Source organism: Cyprinodon variegatus, unplaced genomic scaffold (assembly GCF_000732505.1).
Source record: "Cyprinodon variegatus isolate N-32 unplaced genomic scaffold, C_variegatus-1.0 Scaffold335, whole genome shotgun sequence".
In the NCBI taxonomy this organism is placed as follows: domain Eukaryota; kingdom Metazoa; phylum Chordata; class Actinopteri; order Cyprinodontiformes; family Cyprinodontidae; genus Cyprinodon; species Cyprinodon variegatus.
The window spans coordinates 254,510-271,614 of NW_015150788.1; the positions used below are offsets into that span (position 1 = coordinate 254,510).

The following is a 17,105-nucleotide window of genomic DNA, read 5'->3' on the forward strand; positions in this document are numbered from 1 at the left end:
AAAAAATCTCCCTAAATACTAAAACAGAAACAAACGCTCCCACTGTGGGTCCCTGTCATTGATAAATGAAGTTCCGGCAAGCAGCTCCACCCTGCAGCCCTGCAGCCAATGGAGGACCTTCATTTTAACAGGAGAAACTATAATTAGGAGATGCAGAGGATGAATTACAGTGCATCAGTTCCTTCGCACACCCAGACCAGTTATTGAAGGAATAAATTCCGTCTTCCTATTTAAACACTATTTAACCATGATTTGCACCACCTTAGAGTGTTTACATCTGTTACAATAAGTACAATGCCTTGCAGAAGGCTGCATAAATCATACCCTTAGAATGAATTTCACTAGGAATGTACAGCAGCGTTTGTAATAGCAAATTGGAGGAAAAATAATATGATCTTTAAGTTTTGTCAGAATAAATGCAAGTTATGTAAAAAAATAAATGAGCTATTCTCCATTGAATGAGGATCCCCACAGCATGATACTGCCATCACTGTGTTACATTGGACATTCAGGGAACTTGCCAAAATTTAATAACTCTCTAATCACTTTCCTACTTACTTCTTCCATAAAGTCAAGATTCTTCCATCATTTATCATGTTATGGACCTCCTGCCTTCCAGCCTTATGATTTAGGTAGAAATCATAAGGCTTTCATTAGATAATATATATTTATTCAGAGGAAAATTATTTCTAAAATTTTCAGATTTTTAATTGGTTTTAAAGTATTCTGTTTGATAAGAATGTAAAAAAAAAAAAAAGAAAAAGAAAAAGAAAAAATAATGCCTTCACTAAATAAAAAGATATTAGCTTTCCTTTAAAGTGTGATTGTGTTCAATTATCAGCAGATAGATTCAAAAAGGCCATCTGTGCCAATGTTTCTATATCAAAAGCATAATTTGCCAATTCTACAAACTCTGTTGGGAACTTTCCTACCCATTTTCAGGTCCAGCTGACTTCTCTGGTCCATTACTTTCAGATTAAAGTTAAAACCCGTTTTGCACAGTAGAATGTAAGAGTGGGTGTGAGTGGCGAGTTTGGTCTCGGTTCAAAGTCAGACCAGATTACCTTGAGGAACGATGATGATGATGATGGAGTCTGGCCTTTAAAGCTCAGCTCCTTACCGTAAATCTAATTTAGGAGTTTAAACCAAAAAAGCTAAGTGTGAGCCAGAAAAAGCTCCTTTTTGGTTGTCAGTGGTGAATAGTGAGCGTTGGAACGATAAAATGGGCCAGGATTCATTAATTCCTCAAATTCTCTTCAATTTACGGTAATCCCAAATATCTCACAAAGGCTTAAGGAGTGCAGAAGTTTGGCTTCTAGTGGTGGTTGTGTTGACATAGTGAACAGTACATTTAGAAATCCCTATGGGAACTTAGGTCAACAGTTTACAGCTTTAAGACCTTAAGCCAAAAAATACACAAAACACACACAAAAAAGAAAATGGTATACATATGAATATTTATATTAAAAAAAACGTATGAATTAGGAAAAAGTGAAAAGTGTGGCATGGCTTTGTATCAAACCTGTCACATGTATATATAGAAAGACGGAAGGACAGACAGACAAATAGATAGTAGAGGGGCTATGTGATCTTTTAACATGGCAACTGTTGGTGTTGGATTGGTGATGACAGCATCCCACTATAGAGATACTTTTTTCTAAAAGGGAGAAGGTCGTCTTTTTTAAAGGCTTTTAAAGGCTTTATAAAGTAAGACTGGCTCTAACCTTTACCCGTCAGTAAAACCTTAACCTTAAACAATCAGAGATTCAATGAAGTAGTTCAGATGAACGATATTGAAGTTAGAGAATTGATCAGTCAAAAGGACTACATCCAACCAGAGCTATTTTCTAAATAAGAATGGGTGAAGATTTTCAGTTTCTAGATGTGCAAAGCTTAGATTTATCTGAAACAGACTTCTAGATGTAATTAAGGATGTTATTAATTTTCAAAAACACATATTCAAAAAGTGCCCTCACAGAAACTCAATAATCACTGATGAAGGAATACAGAAATACAATCTACCATAGAATTTCTAAAGAGAAAGAATGCAGCTCTGGTGGAAAGAGTCCACCTATAATATTTGGACTCTCAAACTTCAACATTAACTATTTTAATTTTGAAATGTACCAGTTTGTAAAAAATACTTTAAAAGTTCTTTAAAAATTTTTTTGCAAAATGTAACATTAGTTAACCTGATTTTTGGGGAAGTTTTATGTCACCAAAATTAAGCAGAACATAATTTTCTTTTTGAGTTTTTCAGTTTTTATGGCACTAGTGGCACAGTAGGTTGACATGTATGGAGGACCAATCCCGCCATAATTAAAAACAAATACAGAAATAAATAAATGTTTCAAAAATAAATAAGCATACAACTAATTTCCCCCAAAAATACAATAAACTAAATAAATGTTGGTAGAAATTAAATTATACAATGAGACATGAATATATATATCTTTTAATTAGCTTTTTTGTTTATTTGCCTTTGTAATAATTACCTTATTTATCTATTTTCTGTTATATTCTTCAACTTTATTTATTGCATATTTCTTTAAATATTTATTGATGTGCATTTTTTATTAACAAAAAAAAATGTGTTTAGTGAAAAACAGACATTTGGAAAAAAAAATAAATGACATAAGTTGACTTGACTAAACCTATGCTTGGACTCCCATCTCTGCTGATTAATTAGAGAACAGAGCAGACGGACAATTGTGTTACATGTCAGGCATTTTATTGCAATTCCAATCATTTCCCTCCTCTTCTTTCATACATATATCACTGTTGTAACATGATACAACCAAATCTTGCTTAGACATTTTATACCTATATGGCTGAAATATAAATAACTGCATTCATAAAAGACAAATAAGATTGCAATGTGGTTCATTCAATGACACTCATTGATAATCATTCATAGCCAAGGTTTATGTACAATCACATACATAGGTACAATAAATATTTTCATATAAAAAAGATTTACATATATAAAGGCCTTTTAGTATGTGAAAAGCAACAACACATGTAATGTTACCTGGTAAACAAAAAATAACTAAATAGGACAGTTTTACACAAAATAATCCCTTTGTTATGACACCTGAGAACCTGAGTGAACAATATCCTGGCAATCAGAAGTGCACTTTTCTGGTATGAACGTCAAAAAAACACAAGTTATTTTCTTCCCTGTGTCTTTACTGCATGCTAAGTAGCTAAGTCGTTGATTAAGACTATTGTGAATTTCCTTTGGTTAAAGTAAGCACACATAAGACACTGATATAGCACCGCAAACAACGGCTCACAACAGCAAAAAGGAAATGGCTTTTTGTAGGTTATGCACAATCCACACATTTTATCTTTCTAATATATGAGCAGATCAGGTCATAGCACCTATAACAGTGGCTAGAGGAGCAAAGTCCTGCACAAAGTATAAAGTACCCTGATTTCTGTATATAAATCAACAAAGATTTGGAGAATAGATGTGCAGTTTGGACAGATTTAGATGGAAAGAAGAAGGTGGAATATAAATGGAACATAAATGCAGCAGCATTTGGACAAAACTCACTGCAAGGCTAGTGAGTTTAGCAGACGGACTGGTCTCCAGGGGCAACTATCCCCAACCCTCCTTCTCATTACATCTCAAGAATATCTGTAGAATCTTATTTTGGTTTGAGCTTTGTGTTTTTCTTTTATTGTTTCAAGAAGTCTCAGATAAGATAACTTGTTTGGCTAAAAAAAAAGAAAAAAATAAAAAAGCTAAAATCTAGCAGTTCTTTAGGGCTGCTGCAAACTGGCTGAGAGGTATTTTAGAACACAGAGAAATTTATCTAATTCTAATGTAATATTTAACCTTTCATTTTAATTCGGTTATGAGTTTTCTTAATGACTAAACATATACAATGTCCGATTAAAGCATTCAGACCCTTACATTTTTTTCCAATTTTTCCACAATACAACCACAACCTTCAATTTATTTTATTAAGATTGTATGTGGAAAACTGTTCTGGTTATCTATAAAGAAAGCTGTAAAGTGCAGCTGCTTTTAATTCATTTACCCCTAAATAAAATCTGATGCAACCAGATGCCATCAGATTTTCTAACTGCAAATTCTTGAAGGGAAGGTATAAAATACATATAGTATATATATATATATATTTTTTATTTTTTTCAGTTTCAGTTTCCTATAAGCTATGTAAGAAATAAAGGCCTCAACAAATGGTGACACATGGTGGTGGAGGTAATATACTCCTTTGGGAAAATTTGTCCGGCAGAGTTAGAAGAGTTAACCCTTTATAGGGCAAGTTACCATTTTTGATCTCTTGCATACCCCTTGCAAATCGAGTGCCATTTCTTTTATTCTCAGTGTTTTTCATGAATTTCTTATAGAAGCACTTTTGTTATTTTTCTTAATATATACGGGCAAGTTTGCGTTTCTTGTTATTACATTGACATTCATTTATGCCATCAAAATACACATATTCTTTTAATGTTACGAATGTAGTAAGGTCTTGTCCTGGATTCCAAAAAAACACTACAAAAATTATCAAGAAATTTGTGAAAATAGGTGTATTTAACCTTAATTTGAGTAGGTAAATAAAAAAATCTCCCAGTTGAAGTAGCATTTTTATCCTTAAAATCAGATTATTTGATATTATGCACTTCAAATAAGAGACTGCATTTTTGTCTTTATTTTTAAATGTAAATTTTCTTATTCCATTTGCAAAGTATCACACTTACCTGCTCAGTTCAAGAAAATAATGCACTTATTTTAAGAAAAACTGACTTACTTAGATGTCAGTTTTTTTGCAGTGTACTCTTTGATTGAACTTTAAATGTTTAAAGTCTTTCACTGAATGCCCTATAAAGGGTTAAACACATATCCACTTCAATCCAAAAAATAAAACCATGTTTCCAGTTCATAATTACTCTGATGTTTTTTTTGTGTGTGTGTGTGTGTGTGTGTGTGTCTCATTTGAAATCCTGACAAAAATAAATGTTTAAAGGAGTGTGGATATTTCAGAAACGCACAGCTATGCCTCATATAATTTCATTATGTGCTCCACCAGTTTAAACCTTTTCTTAAGGTCACTGCCAGAGCTCCACAGCTGCAAAGCTGACCCTGCTAGTCTCCCCTTAATGAACCTCCAGCCTCCTCTCTCCTGCCACAGCAAATGAAAACCAGGATTAACAGCTGACAAAATTCCCACACAGCTGCCTGAACACAGTCCATTTGGCTTCAGACACCTGATTTCACATCTGATCGGTCTCCAATGTAGTGCATCCGATGACGAATAGCAGGGATCTTACATGTAAGACCGACAACTTAAACCTGAAGTTGGCAAAAGACGCGAAGTAGCTCAGTAAGTGAAAGCAGAAGTAAAGGAGGATCAACTTACGCTTCATATCCAGTGGTTAACAGCCATTAAATTCCTGCATCTATAAACCCTGCTGCTTTACAAGTTATTGGCTAAAAAAAAAAAAAAGACATAGAAAATGGACACTGCATGACAACATTTTGTCTGGTAAGAAAAAAGACTTTTGGACTTAATGGAGAGAAAACAATCACACACATATGGCTGCACTGCATTTCAAAGTTAAATATTTATCATAAAATGTGGAAGGAAAATCTGACTAAACCTGCCCAGATAGCGCACATGTTTAGCCCCAGCTTTTAACAAAATAAATTTAAATTATTTAAAAGTACAAAAATAAATGGCAAGTAGAATAAATAAGGTATTTACAATACTTACAGCAGATTCATTTACACTATACAAACATAATAAGAGGTGATGATGGGATGATTTTGTGTTCCAAGCTGACTGTAGCACCATTGATGAGGATTAAGGTCGCAGAACGGGAACCTGAAGAAAAAACACTAGACTACAAGATAAAAACAAGACATACAATCAGAATTGCTTTAGGAGAATACACATATAAGATCTTCCTAAACTAATATCTATGTGTTAGATAAGTAAAAATGCTGATAGAATCTAAATAATACTGATAGCAATACGTATATTTAAATGTTAAAGTTTCATCTATGTCTCCTGCACCTGTTGTAGCTGTTGATCTACTCCACTGTTACAGACAGAGTGTCACCAGAGGATGGTGTACAATTTCCACAGTAGCCTCCACAGACTCCTGTTACTCTGCTGCCATCCTGTGGACACAGATATAATGACATGAGCTTTCACACGCTGGCTTCACCAAATTCAGTACCTTTTTTTAAAAACATATACATTTGAATAGCAGTATCTTAGAATACTGAAAAGCTTATTTATTTCATTGTTTTTTAAAAGTAAAATGAATATGTCATCTTGATCTTTGACATACAGTAATGTTGTTTTTGTTTATTTCAATTTCAGCTAATGAAAAGCAAAACTTCAGTTTCTTAAAAAAAAAGAAGATTCAAAATTAGCTCTTTAGAACTGCAGTAGTAGGCAAAAAATCTGCACTTAATAGATGATCTGGGATCATTTTGTATGACTCACATGACGTGAAGGAGATCAACCTTAGGTTCTGTTGTGTTACAGAAGCCCTGATTGCTACAATGAGAGTCTAGCTTTGATGATTCTTGTCTTCTTCTTGAGTTCCCAGAAAAGATCTAAGCCGGGCCAGGTTTGTGGCTAAGCCTGTTGATGTCATGGTCAGTAAACCATGCTCTTGAATGGTCATAGTCAGTAAAACAAAAATTTGGTTTAGGCTCAGTAGGCATCCATATAGAAGCACAGTCTGCTTTCACAATTCCCTTCTGACTCTTGATCGGGCTTGGCTTTCCTATTCTAAAGCTGTGGGTGCTTATAAATACTTCTCACCACAACCTTTCCTACTGCTCAATTTTCCATTTATACTCTTGGAAAAAACACTGTGTAGAGGTGTTAAAAAGTATTAGTTATTATTACTCAAGTAGAAGTATAAATTCTAATGTTTAAAAACACTTTTGTAGAAGTTAAGAGTATCAACTTAAGCTTTTTAGTCAAGTAGAAGTGTAAAGGTACAATTTTAAAATTATTTAAAGTATAAAAGTAAAAGTTATGCAGGAAAAAGATAAGGACAGATGCGTCACTGCAGTACCCTATTAAAAGAACATTTTTCTACAATTCTAGATACCGGTAATATTTTTCTTAGACTTAATTTTCTTAGTTGTGTAACTTCTGACAACAGTCTTTAACTTAAGACAACTTAGTATTTAAAAAGTAATATTATACATTTATGAAGGTTATTTTAAATGATACAACTGTAATTGTATGGAGATACAGATATTGAGCCTTAAAACCAAACATAACTGAAACAGAATCCTTTATATATATTATTTTCTCTGGATTTGGATCCCAAAAATCTTTTTAAACTGATCCTGAGATGCAATCTACAAAAATAAGTATTGAGGAATAAAAAAAGAGAAAACAAGAAAAAAAAATCCTGAGATTTTTAACCAAATGAATGTGACTCTAAGGAAATTAAAACATTTTACTATGTGGGAAAACTTTTGTCTTGAATGTAACCTGACGTATGCAGGCCGGCGTACCTGGGATTTCTGGATACGGGTCACTGCATAGTTCCCATGGGTGATCCATGAAGTGTCTTCAGCCACCTTGAAACCTGTTCCTGACAAGTTGATCCTAAACTGTCCCTAAAAGAAAAGAGACACATATACAGTGTAAAGTAAAAAAAAAAAACACTCTCTACTATTGCTTCAGCATGTTGGCTGCAACATATTGCTGCAAAGGCAATGACACCAAGCAAGCGACTTTCCACTTGAGTGAATCCAATTTAGGGACTCAGTAACTTTTTAACCATTCTGTCAGCAGGATTTGATTGATTTGACTCACTAAGGTGCCTTGAGATAATGTGTAGGGAATTGATGCTATGAAATTAAAATGAAATTGATTATTTGTATCAAGGAGGTAGTCATTCGGGGGAGGTTATAGTAGCGGATTTAGGGAGTATTAGTAGAAGGGCCACACCCAGGGCTCAATTCATGCACAAACCATCATGCAGGCTTCTATTTTGAGATGTTAACATGCAAGAAGTGAAGTGTAAGCCTTGGAATCCAAAAAAAAAAATGTTAGGAATAACACACCAAATATGAGTTGAAGGACAGGTAGATGTAAGGCAGAAGCAACAGGGAGGTTGGCTGACTTTGGCTTCATGACTTTGCTTTCCTGTGAAAGTGTTAGAGGTTTGATTGAAGGAACAAAAGCATAATTCCCCTGCATCATCCTACAATAGGTGGAAGTGTCCTTGCCTTAGGACACTAAGTCCCTTGCTGCTTTTATGTTGCTTTGAATAAAAGGACCTGCTGAACGTAAAGTCACATCAAAAAGAAGAAAGAAGTTTAGATGACTCTCTCCCTCATCGCCTTTGTTACAAGACTGCAGTTATTCTAAAGACACCAGTGCCTCTGTAACAGGATTTATGCCTTATTTAGAGGCATAAAGAGTCAATACAAGTCCCTACTGCTGCTGACACTTTTAGGTAATGTCTCCATAAAATAACAAGGTGTTCTGTTTTGATTGTTTAAGATAGAGGTTTCTGCAAAATAATTCACTGCAACATTACAAAGGCTGGGGGTTTAGTTCAGTGTATGCAGCTTAACCTCACCTGTGGACAGTTAGCCAGGCTGTAGCAGTCTCCAGCCGCAGCAAATGGAACCCTCTGGCCTTTATGGGTGACAGCAAACCGCCAATCTGTAGCTGCACATCAGGAAAAAGCAGAAAAGCAATAATGTTCCAACTCCTTTTGCTATGATGATCCTAAATCAATTGTAACCAAATGTCTTCAGAAGACATCTGAGAAGTTGATTTTATTACATTCAGGAGAAAACACCTTAATGAAGATCAACGGACACAATTCAATTCAGTTTATTTAGCGGATTTTCCTAACACAAGTCACCTCGATGCACTTTACAGAGACAATACTGTCAGACTCGTTAGGAAAACTAGCTGATTGCATTCATTCATTGACTTGCAAGACATGCTCCTCCTGAAGGAGCTCTTGGCAGTGATTTTTCCTTGCATTTTGTCATTGAATCTTTAGCAATCCCTCACACCAAGAATGTAGTGACAGTGGAGAGGAAAACTCCCTTTTAAAAGGAAGAAACATCCAGTAGAACCAGGCTGTGAGTGGACATCAGTCAAGGCCAACTGGGTTTCAATGAGAAAGAGGCAGACATACAAAAAGAAGCAAATATACAAGCTACAACAGGTGGCTCTGTCCAAGAAAGACACAGCCAGGTGGACAAACTCAAAGCCAATTCTTCTAGTTACAATAAAAGAAACAGGCCAATCTCCAACACAGAGGATAATTTAGTCCAGGACGACGTCACAGCCAAACCAGAACAGACCAGATGAAACTACTAGGATGTTGAAAAAAGCAGAGAGACAATAAAGTAATGAGTGGAACTTGACAAATATTTTAGGGTGGGAGAAGGGACATAGAATGAAGCAGAAATGTGTTCCCTATGTGATCCAGCAGCCTAAAAATATAGCAGCACATACAGAAAATAACTCAGGATAACAAACTATTTTGGATGATGTATAAGAAACGTAGAGCCACAACAGGGCCAAGACAGAGCCAAGGATTAACATCAACTGGACTGAAATTATCCCCTGCTGGATTAGGCTGTTAATGCTCTACCTCTCTATTCACACAGTGACTAAGCAAATATCCCTCTGTTCTTAAATATAAGCTTGATCAAATGGAAAGTTTTAAGCCTAGAAAAATAGACAGACTAAAACTGGTAGTTGGTTCCACAGGAGAGGAACCTGATAACTAAAAGATCTGCCTCCCATTCTACTTTTAGAAATTCTAGGAACCACTAGTAACCTTTCAGATTGAGAGCGAAGTGCTCTGTTAGGAAAATAAAGAACAAGCATATCTCTGATATAATTTGAACTTGGCTATTTAAGGCTTTATATGTGAGAAGGACAATTTTAAATCATATTCTGGATTTAACAGGAAGCCAATTGAGATAAGCTAGGATAAGAGAGATATGATCTCTCTTTTTAATTTTCATCAAAACTCCAGATCAACTGAAGGCTTTTAACTACAGTTTGCTGAATTACAACATACAGCCATGAAGTAACAAATGCATGGGCTAGTTTCTCAGCATCAGCTCTGAACAAGATATTTCCAATTTCTGCAATGTTTAGGAGATGAAAGGAGGATATTCTAGAATCTTCTTTGATATGGGATTCAAATGACAGGTCCTGATCAAAAATATGAACAAGATTTTTTACTTTATTATCTGAGATAAAATGAATCCCATCCAAATGAAGTGACTGACTAATCAGCTTTTTTTTTCAGAGACTCTGGTCCAAAGACTATAACTTTTTTTTTTGTCTGCATTCAGGACCAGAAAGTTAAGAGTCATCCAGGTTTTTATGTTTTCAAGAAATGCATGTAATCATCTGGATTTATATACAGATATAGTTAGGTATCATCAGCATAACAGTGGAAATGCTGTCTGATTATTGTACCAATTGGTACCAACTTGTATTTGTTTTGTGTGGCAGTGTTACTGCTACCCTCCTCAAAGTTGCTTAGTACCAGTGTTTGCCAGTTATGCTACTCTGAGCCCCCATAGAGATACTCTCTGGTTCTTTTCCTGTAGACAAACTTTTAGTAATTGACTCTCATTGTCTGCCTTCTCTGGTTTTTTGGATTCTCTCTCATCGTGACGCGGTAGATTGTTACCAATAGGTTGCTCTAGTCCCTCCATCAACTCCTCAGTTTGATCACAAGCAGTTCCTGGATTATCCAGCTGGCAGTCGTTTCACTCCTCTTTCCTCCTCCAAGCCTGAGTAAACCTGTCCATCCTCCACTGCAGTCTCCACATTATCAACCTGAACTCACTTAGTGGAAACCTCTCTCTGAAACCTGGATGCCCACAAAGGAACCAAGACTACAAGGCACATCCCCCTCCCTTCTGGGGGAAGGAAGAACTTCAAGCCAAGTAAGACCTATTTGTTGAACACCTCTCAAAGATTCTACTGCCGACAACCTCAATATAATCCTCTCCCTTTTTCTTAGTGATGTTGAGATTAAGCCTCATGAGGTGTTAAACTATTTGGTCAAATTGCTTCAAGGATCCCCACAGTTCATGAATTTTCATGGGAACATGTCACCTCCTACTGGTGGAGTGCAGAACTACAGTTTATAAAATAAAATGTGATGTTTGCAATTGTTTTCTTGTGTTTCTTTTTTTTCAAATTTAGTTTCCTTTGAAATTGTTTATGATTGGTGTGTATAATAAAATCTTTTGTAAGTTTTTTGAGTGTAAAATGTCATAGAATATAAAAATAATTGAAGGCACACTGCTTTTCTGACACTTTAGTGAAAAAAGCCCAAGCAAACGGTGAAAGTATTTGTGAAAATAATTTGTGCAATTATGAGCAAATTGAAAGGTGTCATTTTTATTCAAACATTATAGTTTTTTTCCCCCAGTTTTTGGTTTTAATCCAGTTGGAATTTATATCTTCAACCAATCTTTTAGCTATACCAACTAATCTAATTTGGCAGTCTTTATACCCAATCCATATTTGTACTACTGCAAACCACTACAAATTAGTCACATAAGACAAAATACCAGAGTATTACTGCAACTTTTAAAAGTCCAAAGTGGATCTCGAACCAACAACCTCAAGATTGAAAGTCAATGTCTTACAGCTGACACCACTAACAATAGTAACTGCACAACAGAAAGCAATACTAACTTTAGTTACAGTTTTAACTAAAGTTACATATGTAACCAGTGGCTTGTTCAGATTTTGACATCGTTTGATATAACCAAAATTGTTATAACCAACTAGACTGGTTGAAAAAAATATATATATATTCTTAGAATATATCCAAACTTTATCCGGCTGACCGCAACTCTCCTAAAAACTCCAGCATCTTGACTCAGGCCTCGAATCCTCAGCTCATTTCATAACATAACTACTTTTTCTGCTCAGCAGTTGGCAGACGACTCCTTGAACCCTCCCTCCAAGAACCCATAACATTCACTAAACTCTTTCAACTGTTTAAATAAACATTAATCTGATTACCTGTTCTCCTGCGGTTCTGCATGTGGGTTAAGAAACTGGAAACCAACATGAAACATATAGCAGTCTTATTTTCAGACTTTTTATCTGACAATAAGAAAAAAAAGATAGATGTCTTTTTATATTATAAAAAAAAACATATAGGAATGTTTTTCTTGCACCTAATGGAAACCTATCTTTTACAGGTAATAAAAACCCTTTGTTAGATTTAGATCATGTTCCATGCAAAGGTAATATTGCACAGTTAGGATTAAAACTTTTTATAAATATCTTCTGTTAATTACACACTTTTCCCCCCCTTTATAATATTCTTGTTGCATACATTTCTAATAATATAGAAATTTTTTTCATAATGAAAAAAAATTTGAAAAACATAAAAGAATATGAAGATTTTGTTTTGTACAGCTAGATTTCTTTGCAGCATCACTTCTTTCAGCTGCAGTTTTATCTTAGCCTTAAGATCACCCGTTGCTTAAACTGCAGACATGTTGATCCCATTAACCCTCATAAACCTGGACACAATTAAAAGGAAAAGACAGTCCTCATTTGAAATAATGCAGAGTAAACATTAGCCCTGAGTGCTGCTTCACATGTGTGTAAGCAACTTACTAATGATGTTCATTCTTCTCAGGTCCAGGCGGACTTTAGAGAAGGTGGTCATGCCTGAGGCGATGTAGTCTCTTCGACAGTCACAATCTTCTCTTCTAGAGCCATTGGCGGGGCACTGAGTAGGGTCATTGAGTCTGGGAAACACAGAAAAAAACCTCTGCTCAAGTTGATGTCAGTGGAATTTACTAATTTTATGAGAAAACCACAAGAAGTCAGCTGGATTTCAGTTCTAAAACCAAACAGCTCTCCTTGTTATCCTGTTAGGCGTTCACCTGAAGCCAAAGATCTCAGAAAAGTTCTCCTCTTCTCCAGTCGTCAAGGTGATGTACTCCTGTGGATTCTCTGTCTGCATTCCTGCACAATATACCTGAGGGCAGCAAAGATGAAGGAGGAGCGATGGTCAAGATCAAGGTGGGTGAAGAGAAGGTGAACCAAAGGAAAATGGCAAAAAGGTTATAGAAATATAAAGAGGTAATGGAAAAGTACAGAGGGAAATACAAAACTCAACTGGCAAACTGCAAGGACAACTACAAGACTACAAGTTTGAAAGAGCTTCATTCATTTAAAATGATCAGCTATTCCAATCTCTTTCACACAGGTAATTTCTTCAGTATTTGTTAGATTAAAAGACAACATTGCCTTACCTTGAGAGCTTTTCCTTGAACACTGAGAAAGTGTTCACCATCTGGAATGGAACCTTTCATGCGCTGCATCTCAAGACAGCTAGAAGGCAAATTGCCTTTGAGACAAGAGAAGTTAAACTGAGTAGGTACAAAGTACTATCAATCTAGAACGCATAATTTATTAAGTCATGTCTGGCAATGCACATTGTATAAGATAAAGTAAAGGTAGAGAGAGAGAATACACTGAAAATAATTCACCCAGATAAAAATTATTTCACAGAAAGAGTCTAAAATGTATTGTTCAGGCTGAGCTACAATTACACTGGATTCTGCAAGGATTAAATTGAACCTGATTCTCTTACAATAAATGCACTAAGAAACTGAATTGTAAAAAAATTGTAAAAATGGAGTCTGGTGTGCAATCGCTTGGTTGGAAAGAAAACCTGCAGCCACTTTCTGAAACCGGTTTGACACCCCTGCTAGGGGAAACACATAGACAATTAGTAATGCTCACCCATGTGAACTGCTAAAGCATGTTTCTTCTGCATTTTTCTTCTGAAAAATGCTTTTGCATGTGCTCTAAAAAAGTTAAACCCTGTTTTATAGCAGCCAGTCTCCAAAACCTTTGCTCCTTATCCTATCTAAACAGAGGTGTCAAGTACTAAAGTACAAATACTTTGTTACTGTATTTAAGTACAATTTTTAGGTATCTATACTTTACTCCATTACTTATTTTTCTTCCTAATTCTGACTTCTACTCATTACATTTCTTACACAAGTATCTGTACTTTCTATTCAGAAAAAGATGTTGAAATGTCTGAAAGGTCGGACACAGGCAAGAGCGTATTGGGAGATGGAGACGGAGAACAAGACCTCCCTCTTATTGGCCCTAACTGAAAGAATTTTTTGAAATTGTCGAAAAATTGAGCTTTAAATTCATATAGTGGCATCTGGCTGACTTCTTTAAAGGTTACTTTATGCTTTTATACTTTAAGTAGTTTTTGGAGCACATACTTTTTCATTTTTACTTAAGGAAAGAGGTCAAGGTGATACCTCAACTTTTACCAGAGTGTTTTTACACTGCAATATCTATACTTCTACTTAAGTAACGAATGTGTGTACTTTTGACACCACTGCATCTTAATATGACCACTAATGGCAGGAAGAGTAGAAAAAAACCCTGTTCCGTTTGGCCTCATATTGTCTTACACATAAAGAGAAATAAAATTGGTACTGGCAGGTCAATGTTTGTTACAAAAATAAAGATTAGAAGTGAGGTACTAATCTCTGACTAATGGTATCTCTACATTTCATTAATGCATTTTGAATCTTCATGAAGCACTCACAGCTCGGATTACTGCAGACTTTTCTGTTGTCAGGTTCTTCATCCGCAGAACAGCCATTGCCTTCATGTCCATCTGTGGACACACACTGCACTGTCCTCTCCATTACTCCATCCCCACAGCTTACTGAGCACTGAATGAAAAGAACAGCAACAGTAGGGGTAATTTTAACATTAATCTGATTACTTTCATATTCTCCACTAGCAAGTGCAGGTGCAACAGCTTATAACATTTTTCCAAAAGAAAAGCCTTTGTATTTCTGCTGCAAATTACTCACAGTGAGCTTGGTTTATAAATCCCAGATGTATTACTCCCGGCTTAGGAAAGGGAGGTTCCCTAATGTTTTAACAGGTTTGTGAGCTTTCAGTAATTACAGGTTGGTATTTACACATTTTTAATGTTATAAGTTGCCTTTAGACCAGGAACTTTCCATTTATTATGAATCAAGTTTTAACAGGGCATATTAATGACTGGTTAGCATTGGGTTTGACCGTCATCCCCAGGTTCCACATCCTCTGTCACCGCTCCACTCACGTACGTCCTGCGGAGCACTTGTGCATTAATGTTAACCAATGACAACTGTTCCACATCCACCGCTACTTCTCCGGACATCACTGTCCATGTATATCTTCTCCGTCTTTCACTGTCAAAATACAGAGCCAAGCTATTTTTTTGCTCCACTGCAGTCCGCTGGAAGCCGGCCAGGTCAAGATCCGTAAATGTAATTTCACCAAACGCAAAAAGGAACGTCGCCAAGACCGGATTTGTCAAAGTAAAATGAGGTAACGACAAATAATAAATAATAATTTGAGCATAAATTTTATGTATTCCCAAAAAAAAAGGGCAGTTCGATTGGATGAACACTACTGGTAGTTCAGCATACCAGGAAGCAGCATTTATCTCGATCAAAATATTTATTTTATACTGAAAAGTTGAAATAAAAACTTCCAAGAGCGCATCTCACAACTTCAAAACAAACTTCTTATCGCAGGCATGGATGAAAAGATGTAGATTTTCGAGGTAGAGAAGAAACCAATTTTGTGTGATCCTAGTTATCCTTATTTCAAAGATCAACAATGAAAGTAAAAAGATTGGGCTGAAGCTGCATGTGTGATAGATGCTGATGTTCGGTTTTATTTATGTCATATTAAATGAAGCGTTCAACACTTCAAACTGTTTTCCTATGAGTTAACAAATAATAATATTGTGCGTGATCTCCTCAAGCTTCAAGGAACTCAGAGCGGAGCAATACGAGAGGCTGTAGGCGTTGCTTTGTGCAGGTGGTCTGGAACGGAACGCTGTGGGTCGGTTACGGAGGATGTGGGATTTAGGAGTCAAGCTCACCGGTCCCCAGATTCCAGCCCTCCACTCTTCTGGAGCTGGGCATGGGCCCAGATTACAGGGCATGTAGCTCTCTGGAGGGGTTCCAGGGCAGTTGGACAGAGACTGATGGCCATACTCATAGTTGTCATTTTCCAAATGCACCTCACTGCAGGAGATGAGACGCTGACGGTAGCCCTGACCACAGCTCACTGAGCACTGAACGAGAGAGAGATAAAAAAAACACTGGTATGAAGGAAGAGCAGTGTCATTGAACAAAAAGAGGATATCAGCTAAAACAAATGAGAGAGAATGAACTGATAATAACTATGTCTTCTTACCTCTGTCCACTCCCCAGTGATCCAGATTAGTTCACAAGCATGTGTGTTGCAGCTCTCTATGTCTGGCGGACGGATCTGGTTCACACAGTATATTTCATGGACCTCATGCTGGTTGTAATCAACACACTCCAGCACTCGCCTTCGATGGCCCGATCCACAGGACTTACTACACTGCAAACGGGACAGAAAAAAACACATTTTCACATTGAATTTGTTTTATTAATTGGTGCAACAATAACAAGTACAGGGGAGGCTGAGAAGGAAGGAGGAGGTTTAGTGTTTTTAGGGCTGAAACAATTAATCAGATTAATCCTGATTAATCAACACTTGAATTGTCAACTAATTTAGTAATTGGTAAATTGGAGCACAAAGACTCAAGCTGACAGAGCAACCGACTCAGAGCAGTAATTATACTAGAATTAATATAAAAAAACAGGGTTTTGCATTTATGATAGAAAAAAAAGTTTTTTTCTGTCAATATGCTCTATCCAGAACTCCTCAAGTGGAATAGTTTTAGTTTGAACTCTGACAAAAATCTTTTCTGGTAATCGATTGATCCAAAAATAATTGACAGATTAATCAACCATTAGTTGCAACGCTAGTGTTTTTTTGCAACACGGAACAAGAGAGCAATATGTCAAACAAAATAAAAAATATCACTCGAGTATCCTTGTTGGGATCCAGAGGCTTGCCCTCCAGAGGGCGCCGAGGATCCCCTCCTGTTGTATGTTTTTCTGTTGGGACTTGGGTTACTGTTGGGATCTGGAGATCTGCCACCTGTCTCCAGCAGAGAGCGCTGTGGGTCTCCTGAGTTGGAGCCTCCAGCACACC

At 36.3% G+C, this 17,105-nt stretch overlaps 1 protein-coding gene across 1 annotated transcript in view; it reads right to left on the minus strand.

Moving 5' to 3' along the window:
• Positions 1 to 5,548: 5,548 nt before the first annotated feature.
• Positions 5,549 to 17,105, minus strand: part of adamts9 (ADAM metallopeptidase with thrombospondin type 1 motif 9) — a 61,941-nt gene continuing 50,384 nt past the window's right edge. The window contains exons 31-40 of the mRNA XM_015385311.1: positions 16,275 to 16,445; positions 15,958 to 16,152; positions 14,617 to 14,746; positions 13,292 to 13,386; positions 12,920 to 13,014; positions 12,648 to 12,781; positions 8,596 to 8,687; positions 7,520 to 7,624; positions 6,048 to 6,154; positions 5,549 to 5,874 (exon numbers count right to left, since the gene is read on the minus strand). Coding sequence (XP_015240797.1) covers positions 6,065 to 6,154; positions 7,520 to 7,624; positions 8,596 to 8,687; positions 12,648 to 12,781; positions 12,920 to 13,014; positions 13,292 to 13,386; positions 14,617 to 14,746; positions 15,958 to 16,152; positions 16,275 to 16,445 — 1,107 coding nt within the window. The 3' untranslated portion in view covers positions 5,549 to 5,874; positions 6,048 to 6,064. The remainder of the gene's footprint in view (positions 5,875 to 6,047; positions 6,155 to 7,519; positions 7,625 to 8,595; positions 8,688 to 12,647; positions 12,782 to 12,919; positions 13,015 to 13,291; positions 13,387 to 14,616; positions 14,747 to 15,957; positions 16,153 to 16,274; positions 16,446 to 17,105) is intronic.